At 37.5% G+C, this 18,760-nt stretch overlaps 4 protein-coding genes across 4 annotated transcripts; 2 read left to right on the top strand and 2 right to left on the bottom strand.

Moving 5' to 3' along the window:
• Nucleotides 1-563: 563 nt before the first annotated feature.
• On the top strand, nucleotides 564-3,262 carry Cbr-perm-4 (the record flags this gene model as incomplete). Its single annotated transcript, XM_002634800.2, has 4 exons — nucleotides 564-620; nucleotides 871-991; nucleotides 1,527-1,978; nucleotides 2,909-3,262. The coding sequence occupies 4 exons, from the start codon at nucleotides 564-566 to the stop codon at nucleotides 3,260-3,262; spliced, it is 984 nt and encodes a 327-aa protein (XP_002634846.2).
• A 772-nt stretch (nucleotides 3,263-4,034) lies between these two features.
• CBG26513 lies at nucleotides 4,035-6,275 on the bottom strand (the record flags this gene model as incomplete). Its single annotated transcript, XM_045236293.1, has 5 exons — nucleotides 4,035-4,170; nucleotides 4,223-4,270; nucleotides 4,325-4,393; nucleotides 5,471-5,536; nucleotides 6,175-6,275. 5 exons carry the CDS (start codon nucleotides 6,273-6,275, stop codon nucleotides 4,035-4,037), a joined length of 420 nt encoding a protein of 139 aa, XP_045099437.1.
• A 2,724-nt stretch (nucleotides 6,276-8,999) lies between these two features.
• Nucleotides 9,000-11,663, bottom strand: Cbr-atg-3 (the record flags this gene model as incomplete). The annotated part of the gene is made up of 4 exons (XM_002634801.1): nucleotides 9,000-9,308; nucleotides 9,991-10,236; nucleotides 10,504-10,608; nucleotides 11,373-11,663. The coding sequence occupies 4 exons, from the start codon at nucleotides 11,661-11,663 to the stop codon at nucleotides 9,000-9,002; spliced, it is 951 nt and encodes a 316-aa protein (XP_002634847.1).
• A 631-nt stretch (nucleotides 11,664-12,294) lies between these two features.
• On the top strand, nucleotides 12,295-18,697 carry Cbr-immp-2 (the record flags this gene model as incomplete). Its single annotated transcript, XM_045236292.1, has 10 exons — nucleotides 12,295-12,354; nucleotides 12,449-12,529; nucleotides 12,720-12,822; nucleotides 12,915-13,101; nucleotides 13,326-13,644; nucleotides 15,864-15,985; nucleotides 16,097-16,371; nucleotides 17,422-17,539; nucleotides 17,744-17,957; nucleotides 18,608-18,697. 10 exons carry the CDS (start codon nucleotides 12,295-12,297, stop codon nucleotides 18,695-18,697), a joined length of 1,569 nt encoding a protein of 522 aa, XP_045095287.1.
• Between the last annotated feature and the right edge of the window lie 63 nt (nucleotides 18,698-18,760).

Below are 18,760 nucleotides of genomic sequence, written 5' to 3'. Positions count from 1 at the left end.
CAAAGTCAAAAGTGTTCCCCGCTAGGCCACGCGAGCACCTGATGTGAGCGGCGCGGAAGGATGGACATTGCCGCCTGGTGGCGGCGCCCGCCGCCCTCTCCTTCTTCTACGCCTTTCGCGCTATTTCTCTAAAGTGCTCGCGTGGCCTAGTGGTGAACACTTTTGACTTTGAATCTAGAGGTCGCGGGTTCGATTCTTTTTGGCTTCGAATTCTTTTTGCTTCTTTTCTGAGCTAATTTAAAGTGGTTTTAGGCCTTTTCCAATTTCGAAATTCTTCTTTCTTCCTTAATTCACCCAGGTTTTTTTTTTCAAAATTTCGAAAAAAAAATTCCAGATTCCTCAGATTGCTCAGCTTTCAAAATTTTCCTTAGATTCTTAGAATTTCTCCCTTCCTCTCCTCCATCCAATTTTCCAACATCCATCACCAGATCCTCCGATCCCGCAAATCAAAAAAAATTCAAGCCCCGCCCCTTTTTTCCCCTCCCGCTCGACTCCTATAAAACTGCTCTTCAAACTCAACAAAAATCATCATTCGATCACTTTTTTTCATTTTTAAAAGAAAAATGAAAACCGCCATTATTTTGACCGTCGCCTCGTTGGCCGCTGTGCTTGGTGCCAAGGTATGTCCCCCCTTTTTATGTCTTTTAGACGGAAATTAACTAAATTTATGCAAAAAAATTGGAAATTTCAGAAAATTTCACCCTAGAAAGTGATTTTTAAGGATTTTTGAATTTTTAGAATATTTGAAAAAATTATTCCAAAAAAAATGTTTTTTTAAGAAAATTTTTTTTGGCTCAAAATCTAAATTTTTTTAGTTTTCAAGGTTTTAAGTCCAAAGTTAATTATCGATTGAATTATCGATTTTTGCAGCCAGCCGATGAAGTGAAAACCGAAGCGGCCGCCGGGCGCTACGGTCGACCATCCCGTGGATACGGTGGAGGCTACGGATATCAGCAACCGATTGGATACTGGCAGCCACTGATTCAGGATCGTAAGTTGAATCAAATTTTCAAATTCTTTGGGAAATTTGGAACATTTTGATACTAAATTTAAAGGAAATTATGGGATTTTTAGGACTTTTAGGGAAATTTGAATTTTCGGGATAAAAAAATTCAGAAAAAAATTCAATTACAATTGGCGCCAATTATCTAGGTTCCTATGAAAGATATCAGAATTTTGTCAACAGATAAAATGTTTGTCATGATAAAAGCAATATTTTATCAATTGACAAATTTTTGACATCTGTTATGGGAGCCGAGATAATTGAGCTCAAAGGACAGTGGTGTTCTTCTAGGGATTATTGAGAGGGATTCCATCGACCCAGTTTATCTCGGTTACTGTAAAAGATATCAAAAAGTTGTTCACTAATAAAATATTGCTCTTATTATGGCAAAAATTTTATCAGTTGGCAAAACTTTGATATCTTTTATGAGAGCCAAGATATATGAGTTCAAACAACAAGTACATGGTGGCGCTCAGCTAGGGATTATAGTAAGGCCATCATGACAACCTTTCCAACATTCCAGGCTTCGTGTGCGACCTCGACGCCTCCGTCCTCCTCGTCGTCGACTCCAACCGCCACCATCACCGTCCATCCGGCTACTACGGTAACCCATCCGTCCCAGCAAACCGTGCCGTCCGTGTGAAGTGTGCTGAAGTCGCCAACCACGACATTGACTCGTGCAACCTCTGCTGCCAACAAACCGCCCGTCGTGACACTTCCCTTCCAAATGACAAGCTCTTTGGATTCCTGGCACTCACCAAAACCGACGATGACGAGACATTCAAGAGATCCAAGAGAGGCGCTGATGACGATGACGATGATGAGGATGAGGATGATGATGAGCGCCGTCGTCGTGGAGGAAAATACCATCGTGTCGACTCCACCTACGTCTCGGAAGCCGACTGGTCCCCACCAAAGTATCACTCCAACGTCAAGTGCGTCTGCTGTGCTCCAAGAACCAATCCAGCTGCTCAGGTAAGGGAAAGGCGTGGAAAATGGGTTAACATAGGTCAAAATAGTTTGAAATATGCTTTAAAATAGCCTAAAATTGACTTTAAATAACCCACCAAAGCCTATAGTTGATTTTGCTTAAATTCTAGTCTAATGAAGCCTAAACTAACCTAAAAAATGGCTCAGAATTCGAAAATGTTGTCTTGAATCAGTTTTAATGGTTTTAGAAGGTCTAAAATTGATCAAAAGGTCAATTTTTAGATCCCTCTTTCAAAATCCATGAAAAAAACCTCTATTTCGAGAATTCTCCCCAAACGAAAAAGACAAAATTCGTCATTGGGATACTGTAGGTCTTATTGTTCCCCCCTGACTCAGTGATTCATCATTGTTTCTCTGCGTCTCTCACTTTTTGTGTACTCTCTCTCTCTCTCTTTTTTTTGGCTGTCAGTCACTTTTTGCAAATTTATTCGACGTTTCTAAATACTAGCAAGGAGAATGAGAGATTTGAGAGATATGTGGGAGTAGCCAACTTTGATCAAATATATATTTCATTCTGTAAAAGATATCAAAAAGTTGTCAACTAATAAAATATTTATCATAATATCAGCTACATTTTATTAGTTGACACCTTTCTGATATCTCTTACAGTAACCAAGATATATAGGTTCAATGCTAAAGGATAAGAATGGGTAAAAACATGAAAATTGCAGAATCACCTTAACTTCCAGCCTATATATCTAGGCTCCTATAAGAGATATCAAAAAGTGGTCAACTGATAAAATATTTATCATAATATTAGCTACATTTTATTAGTTACCAAATTTTTGATATCTTTTAAAGGAACATAGATATATGGGCTCAAAGTTAAAGTTTTTTGACTGCGCTTCTATTATAAAATAAATAGCAAAACTTGAATTTTTGTTTAACAGCGCTCCTAAATCTTTCGAATTCCAGAACCCATCCACCTACAGTAACCCACCAGCCGCTTCCAACCCAACTGGTTACGGTAGCAACACCTTCACCGCCGTCCCAGCCGCTCCAGTCAACACCGCCGCCTCTCAGCCACTCGTCGATTCTTGGCAATCGGAGACTTCTGGAAACTCCTGGAACACTGGATCCGCCGCTGCTCCAGCTGCTCCATCTGCCAACTGGAACACTGGATCCGCCGCTGCTCCAGCTGCTCCATCTGCCAACTGGAACACTGGATCCTCGACCGCGGCCGCCGATTCTTGGGGAGCCGCTTCGGATGCTGCTGCTCCAGCACCACCACCAGCTGCTGCTATCACAACTGCACCAAACACTTATTAATTGGTCAATTAACTAATTATCTCTTATCAATTTTATTGTGAAATCATTAAAAAAAATATGCTGGGATTCATTTTTTGGAACATTTTCTTTTAAAATAAATAATTTTTCTCTGTTTGTTTTTTTTGGAATTTTTCGAGCAAAAAACACAATTTAACACAATTTTCAGCCCCAAAAACCCTTCGAAAACTCAATTTTTAAACCGAAAATTTTCTAGAATTTCTTTTGAAAAATTTCTCACATGGCCTAGTGGGATTTTCGACGATTTGGATCCAGGGGTCTCGGGTTCGAACCCCGCCGGTGGAAACTTCATTTTTAAAGTGTTTTTTTGGGGTTTTCAAGGGCGGGAAATTTGAAAATCTGGGTTAAAAAGTATGAAAATGTAGTTAAAATGGTGAAAATAGAGATTTTGGATTGAAAATTTTTGAAAATTGCAGTCAGCTTTGAGCTAGCTCAAATATCTCGGTTCCTGTAAGAGATATCACAAAGCGGTCAACTGATGGAATGTTGCTGGCATCATGATAAACATTTTATATGTTTTCAACTTTTTGATATCTCTTACAGGAACCGAGATATAAGGGCTCAAAGGAAACGGGATGATCTGGGGCGGGATATTCTATTCGAGTGGGTTACGGTAAATGAGTTGTAACTTCCTTCGAAATCAACATTTTTGGACAAACTTAATTGGAAACTGTAGAACTTGAAAAGTTTTACAAAATGATATAAAATTTTAAATCTTAAAAAAACACAATCGGGTCAAAAAATAGATCAAAAATTAATCCGAATCCGATTCCCACATTTCAGGATTTAGGCTTGCTGGGATCCCAATGCTCTTCTTCTTCACTTCTTCTTCTTCTTCTTTTACAGATGATTTTAAGGATCTAAAATTTTCTTCAGAAACTTCTTGAGAGCTGCAAAGTTTAGGATTACTGTAGATTTTCGAAGAAATTCTAAAAGTCGTACCTTTCTGATTCTTGGCTCATTTCAGCTGCTGTTTCATCGTCGTTTTCGCTGCAAAAATGGGATTACTGTAGATTTGAAAAAAACTTCAGTTGAAAAAATTACCTTCCAGATGACCCTGATTCTTGTCCATTGCCCTCTATCACCGTGACAACTGATAACGAGGAATTGGCTCTGAAAATTTATACTTTAAACTTTGAGCCAATTTATCTCATTTCCTGTTAAAGATATCAAAAAGTGGTCAACTGATAAAATGTTTATCATAGTATCAGCAACATTTTATCAATTAACATCTTTGTGATATCTTTTACAAGAGCCGAAATATATAAGCTCTAAGGAGGAGGAGGGGTATCCTATTCGAGTGGGTTACGGTAAATTGGTTGTAACTTTTTTCAAAATCAAAACTTTGAAATTATTCAAAATGGAAAATGTAGAACTTAAACAGTTCTACAAAATGATATAAAACTTCCCTGTTTTTGACAATATCTCTTATCAGCAGGGACCACTAAACATAGCATGGAAAGCTAGACTCTCAATTTTTGGTTCGATCAGGATTACTGTAGTTTTTCAATGAATGAACGATCCTAGATTACTGTAACCTTGAGAAGTTGTGCATGAGCAATCAATTTGGATTACTATGCCTTTTGGATATTCATGATGACCAACCCAGAAGGATTACTGTAGTTTACAAAAGGCTCCGCCCCTTTTTCCTGGAATTTACAGATTGTTTGATTTCAGAATCTATCAATTTCTCTGTATGATTCGGAGCATCATGCAATCTTGAAATCCCTATTTTAAAGGGTTACTGTAGAAATAGGCTCCGCCCCTTTTTCCAGGGGACCAGAGGGTCCGGATACCGATTCTAGGGGAAGCTTCTAGAATCAGGTCTCAGGAATCTCTTGTCCCCATGGGGGGGGGGGGGGGATTACTGTAAAAATAGGAATATTGTAGAAATATTAGGAACAACGAGAAACAATGAAAAATGAGCGATTTCTGAAGGCTTTTATGCGTTTTTGCAAAAGTGGGCGGAGCCAAGACAATCTGATTCGAGAACATTCCAAATAGGCGCCGCCCTTTTTTCCGATGGGGGCGGAGTCTGGTTTATGCATTATGATTGGATTTTCTAAAACTACAGTAATCCCAAAAACTTTGATATCAGCAAAATATCGTTTTTCCAAAGTGGGCGGGGCTTGTTTTAATCATTTACATTTCAGCTAATTTTTTGAAATTTCAAAATTCCAAGAATCACACCTATAGTCTTCTGATTCTTTCTTGTTTTTCAGGTGCTCCGCGTAGTCAGCTCTGTGCTCTTCGATGCTGAAAATTTGCTTATTTAAAGTCAAATTTTGGGATTTCTAACATTTTTAAACTTAAAATTATACAATTTTAGGTCATTTAACACTACTTAGGGTGTTTTGCAACAATTGTTAGCACTTTCAAGTCATTTTAATCCATTTTCCACTTGTTTTGGCTGGTTTTGGTCATTTTAAAATCATAATGTACCGTATATAACCTACAAAACCACACGGTCACCTTTGAGCTCAATTATCTCGGCTCCTATAAGAGATATCAAAAATTGGAAAGCTGATGAACAACTTCTGATATTATGATAAACATTTTATTAGTTGACACCTTTTTGATATCTCTTACAGTAACCTAGATGTATAGGTTCAAAGCTAAATGGTAAGAATGGGTGAAAAACTAAAAATTGCAGAATTACCCTAACTTTCAGCCTATATATCTCGGCTCCTATAAGAAATATCAAAAAGTGGTCAACTGATAAAATATTAATCATAATATCAGCTATATTTTATTAGTTACCAAATTTTTGATATCTCTTATGGGGACCGAGATAATTGAGCTTAAAGTTAATAGTACTAATTTCTGGCTAATTTCAGTCAATTTCAGCCCATTTTCTGCCATTTTTAGATCTTTTTTTTTCAATCAAAACCAACCTTTTGTCCCTACCAAGCACATCCAAAAAGTTGGACCAATACCAACACCAGAATCCTTCATTGTACTCCTGTAGTGTCAATTCTTCCTCTGTTAATTGCATTTTTTGAATTCTGGAAAAACATTTTTTTGAAAAAGTTGAAATGTCTGAAAATTTAAGTTTTTTTCTAGAATTGCAAAACTCCAAAAATAGAAAAAAATGTTCTAAAAATTCCAAAAAAATAGATAGACTCCGCCCATCGAAAAAGGGGAGGAGCCTATTTGGAATGTCTAGACTCCGCCCACTTTTGTAAGAACACATAAAAGCCCTCAGAAATCTCTCATTTTTCATTGTTTCTCGAAACTACAGTAATCCCCAATATTCCTATTTCTACAGTATTCCAATTTCTACAGTAACCCCTTCTCAACGGGAGCAAGACATTCCTGAGACATGATTCTAGAAGCTTCCTTGAATCAGTCTCCGGAATTTCTGGCCCCCAGCAGAAAGGGGCCAGAAATTTCCTACAGTAACCCTTCGAAATTAGGGGTTTCAAGATTCTTTCAAGCTCAAAATCACACAGGAAAATTGATTGATGTTGTGCTTTAACAATCTAGAGATTCTGGAAAAAGGGGGCGGAGTCTGTTTTTTGAGATAAAATTACAGTAATCTTTTTGAGTTGTTCATCATGAATAACCAAGAGATACAGTAATCCTAACTTGATTTTCGTTTCAAACTACAGTAGTATCACAGGATCGCTCATATTTATGTTCTGACAACACTTCAGTAATCCTTATTTTTATTTGATTGCTCATCCTTGAACTACAGTAAGCGGAGCCTACTTTTTATTCAAAACTACAGTAATCTTTTTACATTGCTCATCCTTAATATATCCGAAATTGATGACTCAAAGCAGCCAAATGAGAGAGTATACAAAAATGAGAGACGCAGAGAAAAGCGAAAAATGAGTCACTGGTGATAAATGAGAAGAACTACAGTATCCCCAACCTTAAAGGATGACGAATTTCTAGTTTTTTTCGGATAAAAATAGAAATTTCGAAATTAGGAGCCAAAATTATTTTGGGCAATACTGAATTTTTGAAAATTCCAAAAAAATTTTTTTGGATTTTTTTGAAAAATTTGAATTTCTGAATTTTTGGATTTTGGAAATTTCTAGAAAAATATTAAAAAATCAATGAACTGCCCGGAACCATCGGCCCCCGGGCCCATTATCTATGGTGGTGAAGGTCCGCAATACACCACGACGCGCAAATGCACCAAAAAAAGAAACAAAGGATTTTGGCTGGGGTGTCTTTGGCGCGTTTTTTAGAAATTTGAAGGATTACTGTACCTCAAATTCCAAATTTTGAATTTTTTTGAAAACAATTGATTTTCAGCCAATTTCATTTTTTCCAGATTTTTCTTTGAAATTCCCAAAAAATTTCATTTTTCAAAGAATTTTTTTTGGATCACTGTACCTCAAATTCCAAATTTTCAATTTTTCAAAAATTTCAAATTTCAGCCAAATTTTATTATTTTCAGATTCACTTATTTTTTTTTTGAAATTACCAAAAAATGTTTATTTTTCAAATTGAGAAAAAAAAGTAACATGGATTACTGTACCTCACTTTTCCTTTTTTCTCCTTTTAACGCTTTATTGGATTACTGTAGTTTTGGAAATGCGATTGCAATTGCATAAAAATAGGCTCCACCCCCATCAAAAAAGTGGGCGGAGCCTATTTGGAATGTTCGGGAACCACATTTTTTAGGCTCCGCCCACTTTTGGAAAAACGCATAAAAGCCTTTAGAAATCGCTCATTTTTCACTGTTTCTCGTTATTCCTAATATTTCTACAGTAATCCCCTCCCCACTGGAGACAAGACATTCCTGAGACATGATTCTAGAAGCTTCCTTGAATCAGTCTCCGGAATTTCTGGCCCCCAGAAGAAAGAGGCGGAGCCTATTTCTACAGTAACATCTTTCATATCCAAAATCTACAGTAATCCTTTCGATTGCTCATCCCTAAACTACAGTAATCCTTTTGGATTTCTCAGCATTTAACGTTACAGTAATCCCAACTTAATTGCTCATACTCATCTTGGAACCACCACAGTATCCTAGGATTGCTCATCCTCAAAACTACAGTAATCCTAAGCCATCTTGATTGCTCATGCTCCACTTTCCAAAGCTACAGTATCCCAGGATTGCTCACCTTTAATATCTAAAATCTACAGTAACCCTTCTGAGTTCTCATTCCCTAAACTACAGTAATCCTTAATTTTCACTTGATTACTCATTCTTTAAAGAAAACCTTTTAAAACTACAGTAACCCTTGTATAAGAACCACCAAAAACATTTTCAAAATTACAGTAATCCAGTGTTTCTTTCTGGGATCCCTGCAAATGGGCGGAGCTTAACGAAAAAAAAATCAAAAATTCAAAAATTTTGGCACACGAAAATCTTCATTTACAGAGAAAAATCGAAAAATAAGGCATCTGGAATTCTTTCAAAAAATCAAATTTTTACAAAATGCAAAAAAAAGTGTGATGGGGGCAAATTTGCTCTATTGGACTTTGTTCAAAAAGTTAGCAAAAAGGGGCGGGGCCCGTCAATTGGAGCGAATTTGCAAAGAAAAAACAAGGAAGAGAAAAATGGGGTAAGTGGGAAAAGTGCGCTCTATTGATAATCTATCAAAAAATGGGCAAAAAAACAGTGTGGAAAGCTGGAAATTTTGATTTTTGTCTTAAAAATGGGATTTTTAAGACTTTAAGCCATTTTCAGCCAATTTTTGAGCTTTTCACGCCATTTTTTCGCCAATTTCTCACAAAAATCAATAAATCACACAGCTTCTCAAAGCTTAATAGCTCTGGTAAAATCATATTCAATGGTCGGAATGACGGCTTGAACGAATTTCAAGAACAAAAAGAGATATTCATGGACTCCCAGCTCTTTTCCCGACTCGGCGTATTGATTGATGAGTCGTTTCATCATTTCCGCATGTTTACACGGGTGTACTGTAGGCATTTGGAGGTCCATCGACGGGTGCGTCTCTACAGTAATCGTCTTGTTCGAGTGATCCGCCGAGAAGTCTTCGTACGTTTGGTCTACGGTCAGTGGGCGGCGATTCTCATCGTATCCCATCAGGAAGAGGCGTGGGACCTGGAAAATTAGAAACTTCAGTTTTAAATTGCCGATTTTCAGTCTAAAATAGTCTAAAATCGCTGAAATAGCGGAAAAATAGTCCAAAATACGCTTAAACAGCAAAAAATCGGTCAAGAATGGTCTGAAAATGGCTGAAAATGACCCAAAAAAAAAAACAATAAAAATCGGTTTGAAATAAGGTTTTCTAAGCCTCAGTAAAAATTCCTAAGCCTCAGTAAAAATCCCTAAGCCTCAGTAGAAAATTCCTAAGCTTCAGTAAAAATCCCTAAGCCTCAGTAAAAAATTCCTAAGCCTCAGTAAAAATCCCTAAGCCTCAGTAAAAAATTCCTAAGCTTCAGTAAAAATCCCTAAGCCTCAGTAAAAAATTCCTAAGCCTCAGTAAAAATCCCTAAGCCTCAGTAAAAAATTCCTAAGCCTCAGTAAAAAAATTCCGCTGGTTTTAGACTATTTTTGGGTCAATTTGAACCAATTTTGATGAATTTTTGGCTCATTTTTAGCTTTTTTAGGTCATTTTTGGATCATTTCTATTCAAATCGGTCGCTGTTTCAAACCAAAATTTAGACGTTTTGACTGATTTTTCGCAATTTTTAACGAATTTCTGACCCATTTCGGCTCAAATTGGGCCATTTTTGGCCTAATTTTCAGGAATTTAAAGCAATTTTCAGCCAAAATCGCTTACCTGATAATACTTATCATAGCAAATGTGCAAATCATAGGTTCGAATTTTTTCCACTTCCGCGCCAGCAGCATCTCCAGAAGACGTATTCAATTTTGCCGCCTTTTCATTCACAAATCGATTTGGATCATCGTCGTTTTCATCTGAATCCAGCGCTCCCGATTCAATCAAATCGTCCAAATCCAGTGCTTCTCCATCACTATCGTCATCGGATTCTGGAGAAGTGGGCGGAGCCGGGGCGGGAGACGTCTGTAACTATTTGCAAGGGTTTTAGGAGAAAGAACGAGAAAAATAGGAAAAATTTGGCAGTTTTTGAGCGAATTAGAGCAAAATTTTGGTAGAGCGCATTTGTATTTTTCTCCTCAAAATAGCTCTAGATTGATTTCTAGAGACTTCAGTGCTTTGTAGAGTCGTCTAGAGCAAATTTCAGCATCGAAAATCGGTTTTCAGACGCGTAATAAAAAAATTTCGGTAGAGCGCATTTGCATTTTTTCTTTAAAATTCAAATTTTTGTACCTCCGTAACAACAGCGGTCGTCTCCTTTTCCTTTTCATAATGATGCGTATCCACCCATCCAGATTCCTCGCCAGTCGCATATTCTCCTTCGTCGTCGTTGATTATCTGGAAAAATTCAAATGTTTGAATTTCCCGCCATTTTTACTGAGGCTTAGAAAACTACTTTCGTGTAAAATTGACCTTTAAAACTCCAAAAGGGCCTAAAATTGACAAAAATTAGTTTGAAATTATTGCGAAATCCGTCAAAAACGACCTGAAATGGCTTAGGGAATTTTTACTGAGGCTTAGGATTTTTACTGAGGCTTAGGGTTTTTTACTGAGGCTTAGGAATTTTACTGGGGCTTAGGATTTTTACTGAGGCTTAGGATTATTTATTGAGGCTTAGGATTTTTACTGAGGCTTAGGAATTTTTACTGAGGCTTAGGAATTTTTACTGAGGCTTAGGAATTTTTACTGAGGCTTAGGAATTTTTACTGAGGCTTAGGAATTTTTACTGAGGCTTAGAAAAAAAATTTAGATAGATTTGTTAGGGTTTCTTGGGTCGTTTTCAGCCATTTTCAGACCATTTTTAACCAAATTTTCACTATTTCTGGACTATTTTAGACTGAAAATCAGTAATTTTGAGCTCAAAAAAACATATTTTTGATAAAAATTTTTTTACTGAGGCTTAGAAAATTTTTTTTTCAGATTAAATTTTCGGGTATCCTGGGTCATTTTCAGTCATTTTCAGCCATTTTCAGTCATTTTTTGATTATTTTCGACCAAGTTTTCGCTATTTTAGTGATTTTTGATATATTTTAGTCGGAAAATCAGTCATTTTGAGCTAATTTTTTACATTTTTCTCGATTTTCAATGTCCAAAATCTCCACCTTTTCCAATTTCTCATCGTATTCCATTTGTTTGCATCGCTTATGACACGGAACATTTTTGGTGATCAAGAATTGCTTATCAGCCGGCAAAAATGGCCGAATTTTCGACGGATCCGATGCCGTCGACCATTTCCACGTGGGACAATGATGGACGAGGTGATCGCCGGCGGCTACATACTCCTCGGGTGTCAAAACTCCGGTTTCTCGAAATTTCGACTCTTTTAGCACCGGTGTGAATGTTTCGCCGATCGAAAGTGCCGCCGATTTGAACGAATTCACAATATCTTGCATCTAGAAAATTTTTTGAAGGTTTTTGAAGGATTTTGAGCAATTTTAGGCCAAAAATGAGCTAGAAAACGGAAAAATGAACATAAAAATGAGAATTTTTAATGAAAAAAACTTTTGTTTGAAGCCTAAAATTATATTTTGAGCAATTATAGAGAATTTTGACTGCAAAAACTCATATTTAGGCCAAACAAATGAGCTAGGAAACGAAAAATTGATATACAATTTTTTTTCAAAATTGCGAAAAAAATTTTTGAGCAATTTTGGAGAATTTTGACTGCAAAATCTCAATTTTTGACAAGTTTTGAACTGCTGAAAGTGTAACAAATATCTGAAACTGCAAAAAATTGAAAAAAAAATTTTTTTTTGAAGTTTTCAGATTTTTGAGAAATTTTTCAAGCCAATTTTGTGGATTTTCAGACTTTCTAACCAAAATTAACGGCCCGAAAATCAAAAAATTCGCAAAGTTTCGCCATTTTCCCCCTAAACAATAAAAATTAGTCATGACTTTTACAGGTTTTCAGCCGCATCTCACGTGCAGCAATGTCCGCAATTTGGCGTCAGTTCTCGCGCACCGCGTACCCCAATACCCAACACTCTCCGCGCAAACAACACCTCTCCTCATCCTGTTTTAAAAATGAGCCCGCCAGCTGAGAAAGTGCCGGAAACCGCAGAAAATGACGAGAAATCCGAAAAAGTGAGTGCTTTTTGTATGATAATGGGTAATAAGTATGGAAAAATAAGCAAAAAATGGAGAAAAACACAAAAATCGATAAATTACAAAATTTCAGATCGAACCAATCGAAGAGCCCGGAAAATCCGGGGATATCAGTGTGGAGACAACCGTAGAAGGAGCGCAAAAATATTTCAAAGTTGGAAATTAAAGAAAAATTTGAAAAATATGAAAAAAATTTTTTTTTGAAATCAAAAAAAATTTTTTTTTGAAATCAAAAAAAAATTCAAGTTTCAGCTGAAAATGCATTTTTTCATCAAAAATTCAGATTTTTGAGCTTAAAGTCCCTTTTGAAAGTGTCTATTTTTCCCAGAAACATAATTTTTCAGACCAAAAAGATGCGATTCGGACCGATTGACTACCAAATTGTGACCCAGAACCTCAACGGACCATGTCCCTTGATCGCAATTATGAACGCTTTGGTTTTGAAAGGTAAAAACCATAAGAATCGAGATTTTCAGCGAATTTTTACTCAAAAATCCCGATTTCCCACTAATTTTAAGCCAAAAACCCCCATTTTCTAGGAAAAATCACTCTGGGCAAGGATTATGTGCTCCCGGCGACTGGGCTGATAGAACTACTGTCGAATTTGATTCTAGCCAAAGAGCCCGCCGAAAAAGAGCAAAAAGAGATCTACGAGAGCAATGTGGACGCAGTGATACGTCTGATGCCAAAATTGGTTAATGGTCTGGATGTCAATGTTAAATTTAGGTGAGAAATAGGCGAAAACGTGAGAAATCTGACGAAAAATGAGCTGAAAATTGCCAAAAAATAAATATTTCCCGGAATTTTGAAGATCAAAACAATTTTTGACCTACAAGTTCAAAAAACCTAATTTTAGGCCTAAAAAACGAAAAGTGAGCTAATTTTTGACTAATTTAGGCAATTTTAAAGCTATTTCAGCCTATTTCAAGCCATTTTTCACAAATTTTCAGCTCCATCTCATCATTCGAGTTCACACCAGCACTATCGCTATTCGATTTGGTAGCAGTCGACCTCTACCATGTTTGGCTGCCCGATCCACAGTTTCCCGACCAATTTCGACTGATTAGCGCTCTTAATTACAACGAGCTGGCTGAAAAAGTGTGTATCAACGATGAGACAGTGGAGACGCAGATTATCAAGGGATTCTATGAGGATTCGATCAGCCAAATCACGTTTCAAGGCCTGGCATCGCTTCTACAGACTATGAAGGATGGGGATATTGCAGTGGTTTTTCAGAATAACCATTTCTCGACGATTCACAAGAGACGAGTGAGTTTTTAGAACAAAAATTGGCCCATTTCCGACCGAAGAAACAGTCTAAATTGGTCAAAAACGACCAGTTTTAAGTCAAGGTAATAATATATTTATTTGCAATGCATGGGGGAAATCGATAGATAATTTGGCAAGAAATGGGACCTGTACAAATAAAAAAGTAAAATGACCAGACGGACCGACTAGAGTCCTGTAGGTCAAGTGGGAGGGATCAGAATATCATAAGGAATCGCCCCTACTCGCCTAGCAAACGCCACCGGACTGAGCTTAGAATTTATCACCTTACATACACGGTTCCACATAGACAAGTTTCTGTAAAGGAAGCAGTCAAAGTATTGCCGTTGATTTTGAACAAATACGGGGGGCTCTGTTAGAATGGCTGGGAAGAATGTAGGACGACATAGAGGGAAAATGGTATGAGTTTATAACAATTTTGTGATAGGTACGAAGAACTAGAAGGGTGCGGCGATGAAGGGTGGTTAGCATAGAGAACTGGGATAGGCGATCGGTGTATGAATTGAGGGGCATATTACATCTCTGAAAGACTTTTCTGGTGAAAAAACGAAGAGGAGATTCTAGTTTATTGGCAAGTGTGGCATTGGATGGATCGAAAAGTTCACAACCGTATTCGAGGACCGGTCTAATGTAGGTGTCGAAGAGACGGAAATATAAACAAGGGTTTTTCGATTGGAACGTTTTCAGTATTTGGCGGGACTTGAGTTTAGCAGAGTAGGCAATAAGATTGATGTGTTTGTCGAATTGAAGTTAATCATCAACTAGTATACCTAGGTCCTTGAATGAGCGATGCGGAGTAATGGGGGATCCGTTAATAAAGTAAACTGTCTTAGGATTGCGTTTACCATAATGCATAACGGCCGTCTTATTTTCGGCTAGTTTGAGTCTCCAGGTGTCACACCAGTGCTCGACGATTTCGATACTTCTCTGCATATCCAATGGGTCGGAACCGGTTATTTTTCGGTCGTCGGCGAACGCCGTGACATGAACATTGGGAGGAAAGAGGCCGAGCAAGTCGTTAATGTAGATCAGAAACAAAAAGGGGCCAGTGACACTTCCTTGGGGGACTCCGGATTTGACAACAATCTCGCTGGTTGACATTAGGCCATTAACCTTGACGTTGGATGAGCGGTTGCTGAGAAAGGACTCGAACCAATCACAGCATCGTTCATCAATACCTATACGCCTCATTTTCAGCAGCAAGAGATTGTGTGGGACAGTGTCGAATGCCTTGCGAAAATCAAAGTAAATAACATCTACGAATTGTTGCTTATTTGCTAAGGCTTTCTGTATTCTGGAAGTGGACTCAAGGACGGCTAGAACACAGGATCGCTTACTGACGAATCCGTACTGATTCGGAGAAATACTCGGACCGATAACACGTTTTAGCTCTTCAAGGACTAATCTTTCGAAGAGTCTGGAAAGTGCATGAGTGAGCGTTATGGGTCTGTAGTTATTAGCGTCATATTTGAATCCCTTCTTGAATATTGGACTAACAACCGAGTGCTTCCAGATCTCAGGAAATTTGGCGGAGGAGAAGGATTCTTGGAAGATGAGCGAAAGAGGGATGGTTATCGCATCACTACACTTTTTGATTACAAGGAAATTGATAAAATCCGGGGAGAAGCCGACTTTCGAGGGTAGAGAACCGATGTGCTTTGCAATATTTAGAGGAGAGAAATCAGGACGGACGGCAAAGGGAGCTATAGCAGGGAGGGCGGAGAAAGGAGGGCTTGGGGGCGAGAAGGCCTCTTGGAAGACGGAAGAAAATTCGTTGGCTAGTTCAGATGCGTCTGAGGATAAGGTGCCATTGACCAAGAGAGAAATGGGACATTGCGGGGGACGGAGTCTAGATTTAACGAAATGGAAGAGTTCTTTGGGGTTCTTGTTGTTTATAATAGAAAGCTCCTCCCTTGCACGCGCCCTCTTAACTCGATTGGGCTGTCGCCGAACAAGCAGTTTGAGCTGGGGAATCGTAAAAAAAGAGAATCGTAAAAAACGGCTAATTTTGAGCTCAAAATCGTCAAAATTGACCCATTTTGACCTAAAAACAGCGAAAAAAAAAAACAAAAAATCCTAAGCCTCAGTAACATTTTTTTTCAATTTTTTTCGAGAAAAATGTTTTTAAAAAAAATTTCTTTAAAAAAACACAATTTTCGGCTATTTTCAGTGAAAAGTCCCTAAAAATTCCTATTTTTCAGAACGAAATCTTCAAATTGGTATCCGACGAAGGCCTAGCTGATGAGCCAGAAATCGTTTGGGAGACGTTCAGCAGTGTGGATGGTGACTCGATTTTTGTAAATGCGGATTTCAACAATTTTAAGTGAGTTTTCGGACCCGAAATTTGCAAAAATTGTGGTTTTTTGACCCAAAAATCATGAAAATTCAAAATTTTCGACTTAATTACCACCTAATTACCTCTAATTATCCTCAGACCAACACCACAACCAGCACCTACCGTACCCCAAGGATCCACAGTAATCCACTCTACCATCGAACATCAAGATGACGTGGAAATCGGCGTGGAGGCGCGTCCCTCTTCGGCTCCACCCACTTCTGAACAACAGGCTCCGCCCACTTACGAGCCTTCTGGATCGACGTCATCTAGGATTCCGACGTCTTCTGGAATTCAGAAGTCATCGTATCATCATCAAAATGTGACAACGCCACGTGGATCCCAGGAGCGGAAAGGCGATTCTGGAAAAAATTGTGTTCTGATGTGAAATTTGTTATTGTGTTACTGTAAAAATGAGATTTTCGATAATTTTTGAGCAATTTCGTTCAATTTTCAGCCATTTTCAGCTCTGAATTCTTCAAAAATCTCTTTAAATTCCCCTAGTTTTCAGTCTAGTCCCTGACAAAACGCCATTTTTCACTTTTTCAGCCCTTTTTTAGCCGGGTTTCAGCCAATTTTCAGCCCATTTTGACACATTTTTGTATATTTTCACCCCCGATGTTTCACTGCTTTTGCCTATAAAACGCTAGAATTTTCTCTTTTTTTTCTCTGTTTTTAAAGTTAAAAATCGACTTTTTTCATATTTTAACCCGTTTTTAATGAGATTTTCAGCGAAATTTCAGCCAAAAAACCCTAATTGTAGGCCTTAAAAATGGTGGGAACCGCTCGAAAATTGATGAGGATTACTGTAGGTGGATGCGCGGTGTTTACGTTTTTCGACTGTATCGGACATCCGGCACAAGTTGTTGGTAAGAAGGGATATCTCTAGAAAATTCTGGAAAATTCAGCGAAAAATCCCAAGAAAAATGATGAAAAATGACCTAAACATGACTGAAAATAAGAATTTTAAATTTTAAATTTCCAAATTTCCCGCCAAAAAATTTTTCCTGAGGCTTAGGAATTTTTTACTGAGGCTTAGGAATTTTTTACTGAGGCTTAGGGATTTTTACTGAGGCTAAGGGAACTTTTACTGAGGCTTAGGATTTTTACTGAGGCTAAGGGAACTTTCACTGAGGCTTAGGATTTTTCACTGAGGCTAAGGAATTTTACTGAGGCTAAGGAATTTTACTGAGGCTAAGGAATTTTTCCTGAGGCTTAGAAATTTTACTGAGGCTTAGGAATTTTACTGAGGCTTACGATTTTTACTGAGGCTTAGAAAACTTAGAAAAAAATTTTTTTTTTTCGAAGTTTGAAAAATCGATTTTTAAGTCATTTTTAGGCTGAAATGACCCCAAAAAATCGATTTTTTGCTTTAAATTTGTCTAAAATCTTTTCTAAAACTCAAAAAAAAGTGGATTCTCCAGGCAATTCAATGCAGCCAACACTGGAAGGAGGTGATGCTCGTTGGTGGAAGAGGGATTTCGTGTGGCTATCCAAATGGGACCTCTACAAGTGCTCTCCGGGTGCCATTTTGACATTTATGTGAGCAAAATTACTGGGAAAAATACTAAAAAAGCATAATTAAAGTCTTCAAACTAACGAAAACCGACTGTTTTTTAACCATTTACAGCCGTTTTTACCATTTTAAAAGTCACAAAATCGACAAAAAAAACTATCTAAGCAGTCTAAAAATGTAAAAAATTGACTTAAATTGGTCCATTTTTACCTAAAAATCTTAATTTTCAGCTTTTTTCATCGATTTTCAGCAATTTCAGTCAATTATTGTTGCAGTTCTCCACGTGACAAAGACGCTGTGCACATCAAAAGAGTGACAGCATGCGAGAATCAACAAGTACGTCCAACGACGCATCCAGAATGGCTGACCGACATTCCAAAAGGACATTATTGGATGGAAGGAGACAATCCACAGCATAGACATGATAGCAATGTCTATGGACCGGTCAGTGACAATTTGAAAATAATTAAAACATCTTAAGCTAGTCAAAAGCTTCAAAATGACCCCAAATACGAATAGCCTCCGCCCATTTTGAGTTAGGCTCCGCCCACTTTTCTAGAGATAAAATGGAAAAAATGAATTTTGGCTGAAAAAAACTTGAAACATGAAAATTTTGATTTGAAAATGCTGAAAATGTATTCTGCTAGTTGAGCGCTTCAAAATGAGCCCAACCACGGATAGGCTCCGCCCATTTTGAAGCATGGCCGAACTTTAATGGCCTAGAAATTGCAAAAAACTCGGCCACCGCTTCAAATAGGACTAATCCAGTCGTTAGATGTCTCGTTTTGATGCTCTAAACATGGGAAATTGGATTTTTTGCGTTTTTAACAGCGATTATGTATGGGGACCGAGTTTTTGTAATTTCTAGGCCACCACTTGCAAAATCTCGGCTATGGTTAGCAAAATGAATCAAAATATGTTGAAATGGGTCGTGTTCAGGCTCATTTTGAAGCGAATTTCATGAAATTATAAGTTTTTAAACAAATTGGAAATTTTGAAAATTTTCAAAAAAATTTTTAAAATTCTAGAGAAATTTTTTTTGAAAAATTTCAGAAATTTAAAAAGTTTTTTCAAAATCAAAATTCCATTTCCAGGTTTCCGCTGCACTCGTCAAAGGACGCGCCACCCATATTATTTGGCCACCGGAGCGATGGCAGAGACTTTCTTCTAAAATAATTGATTAATTTTTTTTCTCTTTATTTTTGTAAAGTTTCAGAAAAATCGATTTTTTCCTTTTCTGTATTTTT

Source organism: Caenorhabditis briggsae (genome assembly GCF_000004555.2).
Source record: "Caenorhabditis briggsae complete genome, chrIV, whole genome shotgun sequence".
In the NCBI taxonomy this organism is placed as follows: domain Eukaryota; kingdom Metazoa; phylum Nematoda; class Chromadorea; order Rhabditida; family Rhabditidae; genus Caenorhabditis; species Caenorhabditis briggsae.
This window is presented reverse-complemented; position numbering and strand designations above follow the sequence as displayed.